The sequence below is a fragment of the Gobius niger genome (genome assembly GCF_951799975.1).
Source record: "Gobius niger genome assembly, chromosome: 9".
Classification (NCBI taxonomy): Eukaryota; Metazoa; Chordata; class Actinopteri; order Gobiiformes; family Gobiidae; genus Gobius; species Gobius niger.
In genome coordinates this window covers 6,852,319-6,863,035 of record NC_136860.1, presented here as the reverse complement: position 1 = coordinate 6,863,035, position 10,717 = coordinate 6,852,319, and the positions used below count along the sequence as shown (strand labels likewise).

The following is a 10,717-nucleotide window of genomic DNA, read 5'->3' as shown; positions in this document are numbered from 1 at the left end:
CTACTGTTCTGGAGTGTGAACACATGAACAAATTGACTTTTTATGTTGGACTTTAGAGCTTTTATAGAAATGTAGAAATGATTCTATTTCTCCTTGCTAGTGTAGTAGAAGGAATATTTTCTCAAACACAGATCTTCAGTGTGACAGACGGCAGTGTGACAGCAGCAGAGACAGATGCTCATTGGGAAACCTGAGAATTTTCCCAGAGGTGGACTTGCCTGCTCTGTGCCCTATAAAGACTCTCACTCACACATCAGTGTGAGGGACGCACTGAGCAGCACATGAAAGCACGTCGCCCTCCTTCAGCCCCTGGACTTACCTGGATCTACCTGAACGCGGTAAGTTTCACTGCAAATATTACACTGAATGATCATCAAACGGCCTGAATCTTTTTCAATAGTTTATTCTAATGACTTTTCTTAGTTCTGGCTTATCTTTTGCGCTCAATCCTGTCTTAGAAAGGATGAGTATAGATTCTGGTGATAAAGAGGAGGAGGTGAGGATGCAGCCTTCTTTCTGTGTCCTCTGCTGACAAGCACAGATTCAGCCCTGTCGAATGTTCTGCTCTCTCTGTGTCTTTTTTGATTCACTGCAGAGTTCACTCATGTGCAGAGCGAGTAGCGAGCGCTAAATGTATTTATTTTTTTATTTTTTTATTTGATAGGGACAATGTATATTGATGAACAGTTGCACATGACCACTGTAAATATGCCAGATTATAGCGGGGATGCTAGTTTCCATCTGTAGTCCCTATAGGCAGGCAGCACATACACAATTTACAATTTACAATTACATAATGTGACAACAATACATGCAGTAACATGTATAAAGTGGATCAGCAGCAGACTTAAAATGAATTTGCGCATTTTAACTCATGTAGCATTCACTCATTTCCATTTAAGATGTGGGGCATTAAAACTGTAATACAGACAATTTCAAAATGGTAACAATTCAGCCACATGCTAGCACCTGTCCTGAGAAATGACCTCCAGTGTATTTGCATTATGAGCTGCTACAAACATCTTATTGTGATTTCAAGTGATCCAGAACTTAGGGAGTGACAAATGATTTGTTTAAATGTTCAGTACATTTAATACTTTTACGTAATTTATCATCATTTAATAGATTAAAAATGGGTATGCTTCAGTGTTTGCGGACTAAAATTACGTTTGCAGCTCTTTACAATGTTCATTTGCTTTGAAATGCTGAAGGTTGCTGATCCGTGGACTAGAGGTTGCGCTAGCTTTGATAATGAAAGGTTTTAGGATCGGTGCCAACACTTTCTCTTTCCACATCGGCTGCTAATCCAGACACATCTCCACCTCTTTCTTTCTTTCTTTCTTTCTTTCTTTCTTTCTTTCTTTCTTTCTTTCTTTCTTTCTTTCTTTCTTTCTTTCTTTCTTTCTTTCTTTCTTTCTTTCTTTCTTTCTTTCTTTTTTCATCTGGCCCCTTTAACTTGCACTTTTTGCACTTTATTTCCAAATGTATATTGAATGTAATTTTAGGTTTTTAAACAAGCCTTTTGTGCATTTATTTATAGACACTATTTTATTATCTTTTTTTTTTTAAAGTATCTAGTTTATTTCCTGATAATGATACAGTACATACACTCATGAATTTCCATGTGCAAAATGCTTGTTTTTTTGTCCTTTTATTTGCCCATAAAACTTCACTTTTGCTAGATCAATACTGGGCAAAATGGTGGAATAAACAATGGTAGCCAAAAAAATGGAAAGCCAAAAGGATGTGGTAAAATCTGGGAGGACTAATCTTGCCTGGGGCCCCAGATTGGCTAGAGCCGGCCCTGTTTACAAATTCGTTCTTCAGTCCTTTCAATTCCACAACTCACTCTTCTTCATTTGTTCCACTGGCCTGCACTGATTTGTCACCACGTTTCTTTGTGTTCACGCTGTTTTCTAAAAGCTGCAAACAAATACGAGGAAAAGGGGCACGCCTGTTTCGTCACAGTATCACCGTTCGTGTTTCTGAGCGTTCGTGACCGGAATGGCCTGGTGACACATTCGGGTGCAAGGGGGGGGAAAAAAGGCACGTGTCAGTTATTTTAGTCCCGCAGCAGCAGAAGTGAAACCTCCTCTGACTGCAAACATGGAAAATTTTCACAAAAGCGGTCACAGGACTGGCCTGAAACTAAATATTTGTGGATATGGGTTTTACTTATTATTTGTCAAAGATCATGAAATGAAATGCTATTTAGCCAATCGTTTTTACATCATTTGTATCAGTTGTTGAAAACTCAACTCCAGAAGTATCTTCACGAAAAGTGCGGCATTGTTTCCATTCCGCAGAGAAACCCACGCATCGAGGAGATCCCTGAGCATGAGTCATGGATTTATCATTGTGTTTGTGTGTTCATTCAGAAAAAAGCTCTGATGACATCACAGGTTTACATCAGCACCATACGTCAGCTGTCGTGGCTTATAAAGACAGCACAGGCATGTCATGGCGACGGGTATTCAGCTAATGATAAACCTGATGTCATTGTAGAAGATGCTGCTGTGGCTGCTGCTGGCCCAGGTCCTGTCTGCCGGAGGGATGCCACGCCTGAATCCTCTGCCCATCAAAGGTAAACACACGATATTTGAGCCATGTTTGAGCAGGAGTGCCCAAGGTTTGATTCCTTTGGAAGGTTGAAATGGAAATCAGAGGGGCATCGGTCAAACGCAATATGGTTTTGCAAGGAAATAAATTATGTTCAGTGAGATCCGATTAAATTTGTTTTCAATAGGTTAACACATAGGATCTGGAGTTTCTAAACCAGGGGTGCCCAAACTCTTTGTCTCTGAGGACCAAAATAAAAAAGTGCCTGTGGGTCGGGGCCAAACACATATAACTGCATATAATAATAGTTGCTTTATTTTCTTTTTTGGAATATATTTGTATTAAATTCTATCTATGCAAATAACATTTGCTTTAATGATACATTAAAGCAAATGTTTGCTACGGCAAAAGCCAAGTTTTAGTAGAACAAAATCAACAATTGTAGCATCACTTTTTAGGTTCGTTTTGTCTGACACTAAGGTTAGAGATGTTAAAGATCTTTTACCTTTACATGTTGAGGCTGAAACATGTAAAGGTAAAAGATCTTTATCATCTCTAACCTTAGTGTCGGACAAAACGAACCTAAAAAGTGATACTAGAACACAAGTAGACTCAATGAACGTTACGAAGTTTAAACAATTGTAGCAATATAGTGCAAAATGTAAACAACAACAACACCTGTATCTACTGTACCTACAGTGACTTTACCTCATTCATTTGTTAACATAAAGAAAATGCCATATTAGATCATTTTGAAAGTGTCAGTTCAGCATAAATTATTTTATAAGTCTATTTTTTACATGGGCCTTTGTTGAGGTCAACGACCTTTGCAATAAAAGTTGGAAAAATGGGAAAGTTGATGCTACAACGCTCTGTGATTGATAAACACCAAGACAACACAAGAGTGTTTCTGTAACTTTTCGAAAGGAGTGAAACAGCGCCCCAAATTTGACGCTGATGGCCAAAAAGTGTGCTGCATCAATATTTACCATTGAGAATGGGAGAGAGTTAGTATTAACCAGGGTATAGTACCATAGCATTAACCGCAACGCAAAAAAAGGTCACCCTCTGGCCAACGTAATTGTTCCCGCGGGCCCCACTTTGGGCACCCCTGTTCAAAACGCAGACTAGACTTTTACGCTCGGTGACATCTTCAGCTTCGGACCTGGTACAGTTTTTGGACAGACCCCCATCACGATGTTACAGCAGTGGTCCCTCCCCAAGCTTTACCTCCTACAGACCGTACCAGACTGGAATCTGCGGCGTGGAGTTTGTCTCGCACTCTTTAAACCTGACTATTTTGTTGTTGAAAAGCACATTTGTTTTTTCCACCTCAGAGTAAGTTGTATTTGATTGGATTGGGGAAATACGATTATTTGGGTAAAAAAAAAAATTAACGGGTTAAAATCTTTGTAATGAATTAATCGAAATTAACTTTAGAAAAAAAGCCATTACATTTAATGTGTGAAATCTAACCTCTGTGTCCCCTGCGCAGACGGCTGCCTGGTGGCGACCCCAGAGATTGGGCTGTTCCGGGTGGAGGGCGAGGCTGTGATCCTGTCCTTCCCCTTCCTCCTCCGTGAACTCAGAGACCGTCGGATGTCCCTGTCCGGAGGCACTGTCCTCTTCTCCAAGACCAACCAGACCAGTGCCCCCAATGGTACCTACAGCCTCGAGGCAGAGGGGCGTGTCCTGCAGCGGGGGGCCCAGCTGTGGCTCCTCCCCGCCCTGGAGTCTGACTCGGGACAGTACAGCTGCACTTACAGGTACAGACATGGACAGGGCTGTGGTACTACATGTCAAAGTATAACATTAAACCTCTCCCATACAATGTTTATTTCACGTTCCAAAACTTTTGGTCCGGCTCCAGAGACGCACGTTTATGTGAAGAAACCAGTGAGTCAGTGTTTCAGATGTTAGCATGCTACCGGTTAGCATTTAGCTTCAACGGCTCAGCTCTGACCTCTCCAAGAGAAAGCCCTGAACCACACTCCAAACATCTGGCCTTGGATACAACATGTGACAGAGGCCAGAGCTGAGCTGTTACTGAAATATTTCCTCAGTGTCATAAATGTGAGCCACACATGTGTTAATCGCGTTGAAGCCATTGACAGCTGATTGACAGTTGCTAACCGGTAGCATGCTAACATCTTGAGCAGCTTAAACATTGACTCAGACTGAGACTCACAGAAAAAATCACAGAAAATGGTTTTCTGTTTTGTCTTTGATGTGTTCATTTAGTCTTCAGAGTGAAGCAGATCTTTAGTAAATCCTGCTGTAGCTCGACAGACAGAGCTGCTACGTCTGTGCCACATTTGCTGGTTTCTTCACATAAACGTTTCCGTGTTTTAACTGTTATCTTCTTGAGCAATGACTACGAGTACATAAAATGTCACTGTCAGTCAGTTGTCTTTCATTTTTATCCTAGTAGAGATATTGTGACATGTTGTAGTACTGCATTATGCTACCTCAGTATTCAAAATGGCCGCAGGAACTATGTGTGATGTCATTGGAAACGCATGTATAGAAGGGCTGGGACAATATATCGGATCACAAGTATCGATACTTTATCAAGTATCGCAATACTTTCAATACTTGTGTTTGGAGGCACGAGCATTAATAGTTTGATAGTAAATATAATCTGCAGATGTTGTGTGCAGGTTGGAGGCGTTTTGCGTGCGCGGGGCCCTCACTCTGCAGGTGTACTCGTCCCGCTCCGTGGACATGGACAGACTGAGCTACCCCATCAACCTGTCCGAGGGGGAGAACTTGGAGTTCCGATGCCCCTCCCTCGGCGTCTTCAACAGGACAGAGACGCACGCCCGCTGGGACAAGGTGAGGCTCATGTCAGAAACGTCCTGCAGAGTCGGGGGCGGCAGACGGTCTTTCAGAGGCTCATGATACGTTCTGTTCATTATCACATACCAAGTCCAGCATTGTACCCTCCATTTTACACACTGCCTTTTGTGCAGAAGGATTCATTTCGATTTTTGACTCATAGTGTAAAATTCAACTATTGAATTTATTTATATATATATTATTATTATATATTATTATTATTTATATATTTAATGTTTAGGGGAAAATGTAACTATAGAGTTCGGGAATGTGATGTCATGTCGCTAAGCATTATGGGATTAGCAGCAATTGTAAACTAATGGAGATTTTAAAAGTTAAAATAGTGGAGTTATTGTTCACATTAAAATACTTGGACACCACAGTGAGTTAGATGTATTTTTTTATTTGTTTTTTATTTTTTTTGAATGAAATGACAATGCTTTTTTATGGCATGTAGTTCTGGTTAGACAGCAGTACCACATCGAGCTATGTAATGGTTTCGTGATGCTTATATACCATCAAACATCTCCTCGCATGCCTGGAAATGATACTTTTTATTTCCATATCTCTCCTCGCATATTGTGTTTCTGTCAAAGTTTTTTTTTTTTTTTATTGACATAAAACACAGCTTACAAATAGCAGAGTTAGATGTATTTACCAGCAGTAACTCAGCAGCTAACGGAGCTGTTCCACTGCGTTTTTCTCCGCTTTTTATACTGCTTTTAGCTAATGTTAGTCAATGGAAATGTATGCTAACAGCTGCAAAGATGGCGGATCTCTATGGTAACTATGGACTAATGTCCACAGGATGTTTACAGGATGAAAGAAGCCAAACTAAACATGATTTCTGAACAGAATCTTTGAGCATGAATTTTGCAACAGAAATATGTTCAAACTCATGCGTAAAAATCTCAAAGAAGGACGACTTATTCAGAGCATCATCTGCTCGTCAGTATTAACGCTCATATTTCAATTGGAGATTATTATGTGCATTTCCTCAATTTAATAATAATAATAATAAATTTTATTTATATTGCACTTTACATTTCAGCGAAACCTCAAAGTGCTACAACAGAAGAATAAAATCTGATAAAAACAAAAAGAACATTCACATAGTAAAAACAACGCAGCAAACGTTGTTTTTGCTGCGTGGGCAAACCACAGTGTTCTTAAACACTGTGGTTTGCCCACAGTGTTTAAGAACACTGTGGGCAAACCATTCAGTGCAAACAGGGCAATATTCAACATTTGACATGATGCTTCCTCTGTGCAACACGCCTCGTTCTCTCTCTCCGATACCGTAAGTATTGTGAAAATGCTTCAAAGAAAAATAAAATAATGTGTCCAAAAGTTATTAACCAAATACCACCTACAGTTTCTGGTTGAAGTGAAAAGTGCATTAACAACAAAATGTATGTTTTACAAATTGCATTGCATATTTTCTAGAAAGATGCTTAATTTGATAATACTCGGTATATTTGGCCGAGCAAGAACCTACTTTGTTCAGCCTTTTTGAACAGATAATGCAGCTTGTTTCCACAGTACACTCACCACAGCTCCACTGACCTCCTTATTGACCACATTGATTGCTCTGTGTTGGGCAGGTGTCCGGACCAGCGGGGGAGCGCTTTGACTCGGGTAGGGGCCGCCTGTTGATCCCCACAGTGCGGAGGGGCCACAGGGGCCTGTACAGGTGTGAGGTGAAGGTCCGGCTGAACCAGAGGCAGTTCAACGTGAGCAGAGCGGTCAACATCACTGTGCAAGGTGAGCTCCCTGGTCAGCCAGCAGAGCCCGTTTAACTGTGCGATGATTATTTTGTACATTTGTTTGTTTCCAATGAGGTCCTTCTTAAAACTGCTGAGTTTTAGGTGTAGGACCCCATGAAGACGGGATGTTTTATTGGATTGAAATAACATTATATTGACAAAATAGTTGCAGCCTTTGCAATTGACCTTTCGCAAAACACCGCTCCAAAACGGTTGTTGTCCAGTCATGCCTCATACCGTTACTATCCATGATGCTCTGGATCTCCTCCCATTGAAAATAGGGGAGGGCGATGTGTTTTCCCCTCTTAAAGCTGATTAAAAAAGCAGAAGCAGCTCATGCTAACTTATAAGCCAAGGTAAGACTGGTTTACCAAGAGTTTCCTGAGCATGTTTACTTTCTAAGTTCCACAGGAAGCGTTGAGTTGCTCTTAGCAGAGCCTTGATATTTCAGGTAAAGGTTAAAGTGCTTATTTTGTCATTATACAACAACTGCAGTGGATGGTTTTGTTTTGCCGGCGCTGAAAGCACATCGTAACATCCCGGCTGGAGAATCATTACAAATCTGTCACCAGCCGCGGGGGAGACAGAGCTACTGCAGTTAGAAGCAGGGATCTGTGAGCAGCATGGCTCCTGTAGGTTTAGCTAGCAGCTAATTTATTATTAAAGGGACTATACAGAGTTTAAAAATGTTAAAATGAAGTATTTTCCTCCCCCTACATGTTCCAGCCATGTCCTAATGTGTAGAATGAGCTCAGACCTGTTCACCACAACTGCCTCTAAAATCCTGCTCTCTCATTCAAAAAGGTGTCGCTTCGGCTCGAATTGCCGTCATGTACGAGCTTAATATAGAAGCTGCAGTTACGCATAAGACCTGAGGTGGCAGTAGTGAGTATAAAATGGTCAACTTGCATCCAGCCCCTTTAACTATCATATTTTATATCTTTATATACAAGAGAACTTACCGGTAGTGCCAGAGCATGCCATCATTCAGCGGCATTGCGTGCCACGTTTCAAAACGTGTCAAGAAAGTTTTCCTTGAAATTTGACTCTTCCCATAACTTTTGTGCGTCCGCTGAGCCAGGCCGGCAGGAGAGGAGGAACAACATGAGAGGAGAGAGCAGGACATTGGTGTTTCTGCTTTGCACTTTTCTGAATATTCTGAAACATACTGATCATTATTATTTTGATTTTAAGCTGAATATGTTTTATTCATGTTGTAGTAAATATGTTTATTAATAGTCAAAACAGTGCAATTTAGGCCTCACCAGTCTGGTCACATTAAAGTTGCATAATGCACCTTTAAGTGATGACATGTTTTTGGTTTTGACACCTAGTGGGGAACAATGTGGGTTCTCTGACAAACAATGTCAGTGTTGCCACATACGTGTATTATATTTCATTACTACACACTAACTTCTGCTAATCCCGTGATTCACTCTGAGGAAAACTAGAAATCAATTCATTACATTTCAATGAACAATGCAATGCTCTGCATTTCCCTCCAAACACTGCCCTCTGCTGGTCAACATTCAGATTTAAAGACTTAAATCCTCCACTTTTGTTGATTACCTGCCCTGTTTCTGTCCAGAAAACCCACTGTTCCTGCCCAATGACCTCTCCACGACCTCTGAACCCAAGCTGACGTCCACACAAATAGGTAATGACTCGTATATTCATGATACACAACAATTTTTGTTTTTAATCATATCATTGAATAAACTTTGAATTCCTGCAGTGCATACAAAGTAAGGATTTCTTTTGTTTTCTTTTCCAGCATCAGAAGTGAGCCCTCCGGTCATCCTCTCTCCTCTAAACGGAACCATATTTGAAAATTCCCATGGTGAGTCTCAAATGTTACATATACAAACACACTTGTAGGAGCGCTCGCCAGACCCAAGCTCAGTGTGAGCGATCTGGTGCTCTTCAGGATCCCGAGTGGGCAGAAAGTTGCTATGACATTGCAATAACAGTCCACTGCTTTCTCCAGGCTCAGGTGTGGAGCTCGCCTGCACCGTGCTGCTCACAGACTGTCCAGGGGCGGAGTCCACACTGGTCACGTGGCTGGTGGACGGTCAGTCGGTGGAGGCCTCGTACCTGGATGGACGAGCTCTGCAGGGGGGCCGGCGGTGAGAACTGTAGCTGAACTAATGAAAACAGAAAGCAGAAAACAGAGGGCACATTTCAAAAGAATGTTATGTTGTAATGTTTGTTCGTCTGTGAACTTCCTTGAACCCAGAGGTATTTCTGGGTGGGAGGGGCTGTTGATTTTAGAGGCAGTTGTGGTGAACAGGTCTGGCCTCATTCTACACATTAGGACATGGCTGGAACATGTAGGGGGAGGAAAATACTCCGTATAGTCCCTTTAAAACAAAACTTTTTGGCAGGATTGAGCCAAAGTATGGACAATAAGAACATCTGTCTGATTGTCACAGGTTTATTAATTGGGTTTTATTGCAGTCTGGGCCAAAGGGAACATTTAATGGATTGAGGAATTCAATTCATTCAATTGAATTCCAACAAATTCAGTAAGCAAACATCTGATCCTCTTTCTACAAAGGACCTCAAGAAGTGCAGGCTGAAGGCTTTATCCAGTGCGTGCGAGACAGACAGAAAATATCTCAGAAGACTTTTGTTAGGAAGAAACCAGACTCTCACCTTTCCCTCGCTTCAATGCTCACATTAAGCGACATTTTGACTTTCCATGTGTGTTGTGTGGTGTTGCAGGGTGGGCCGTGTCCCGGGAGGCTGCCATGTTGAAGTCCGCCTCATGATCCTGGAGATGAGAGCGAGGGACACGGGGGCGGAGCTAAAGTGTGTCACTCAAAACCAGCGCGGCCGACAGGAAGTGAGCGTGCGGCTGCAGCTCGAGGGTAAGCCTGACGGACATGGACACATTCTTCTGATCCTTGTGCACACAACATCCGGCACTGGCGGTGCATTGAATTGACCAATTACATGACAAAATACAAAATAAATATGATTAGCCAACATAATACTGCATATATTATGAACTAAACTGAGCTTGATCCACACACAGATTCTGATTAAATGTTCACTATATTGTAATGAATGTTGTTTTGTTTGTTGGGGTGTCTGCAGACTCCACTCACACTTGGCTGGTGGTCTCCTCCGTGGGCCTCCTCTGCTTCCTCTCCGTGGTCTCGGTCTTCCTCTGCGTCCTCATCAGACCCAGACTGAGCCGGAGCAAAGTGGACGCTAAGTACAGGCTGGCCCGGCAAGACAGCACCTTCTGATCCAACCTGCCACTGTCCAAGCAAACTGTAAATACTGGTCTGAACGTAGTAAATGTAAATGTAAATGTGGTCTTACTGCGTTTGATAAACCTCTGCCTTAACCAAGCACACTTTCTCCAGTTCGGCTTTACCCAAATCTAAAAGGTCACAGCCTATAGGCCAGAGTGTTACACATGCAAAACTAAGCCTCTTCCTCGTTGTGAATGTCCTTTGTTGTTGTTTTAGTCAGAAAAAAAAGCAATGAAAGCGTGAGAAATGAGGGGGGAAAAAAGTAATAAAAAACATGAACAAAAACTGCTT

At 41.8% G+C, this 10,717-nt stretch overlaps 1 protein-coding gene across 1 annotated transcript; it reads left to right on the top strand.

Annotated features, from left to right (window-relative positions):
• The first annotated feature begins 269 nt into the window (after window positions 1-269).
• LOC306968027 (interleukin-1 receptor type 2-like) lies at window positions 270-10,422 on the top strand. Its single transcript, XM_079563268.1, has 10 exons — window positions 270-338; window positions 2,506-2,584; window positions 4,055-4,325; window positions 5,220-5,394; window positions 7,002-7,161; window positions 8,752-8,820; window positions 8,938-9,003; window positions 9,151-9,289; window positions 9,888-10,033; window positions 10,263-10,422. The coding sequence occupies exons 1-10, from the start codon at window positions 282-284 to the stop codon at window positions 10,415-10,417; spliced, it is 1,317 nt and encodes a 438-aa protein (XP_079419394.1). The 5' UTR covers window positions 270-281; the 3' UTR covers window positions 10,418-10,422.
• Window positions 10,423-10,717: the final 295 nt, after the last annotated feature.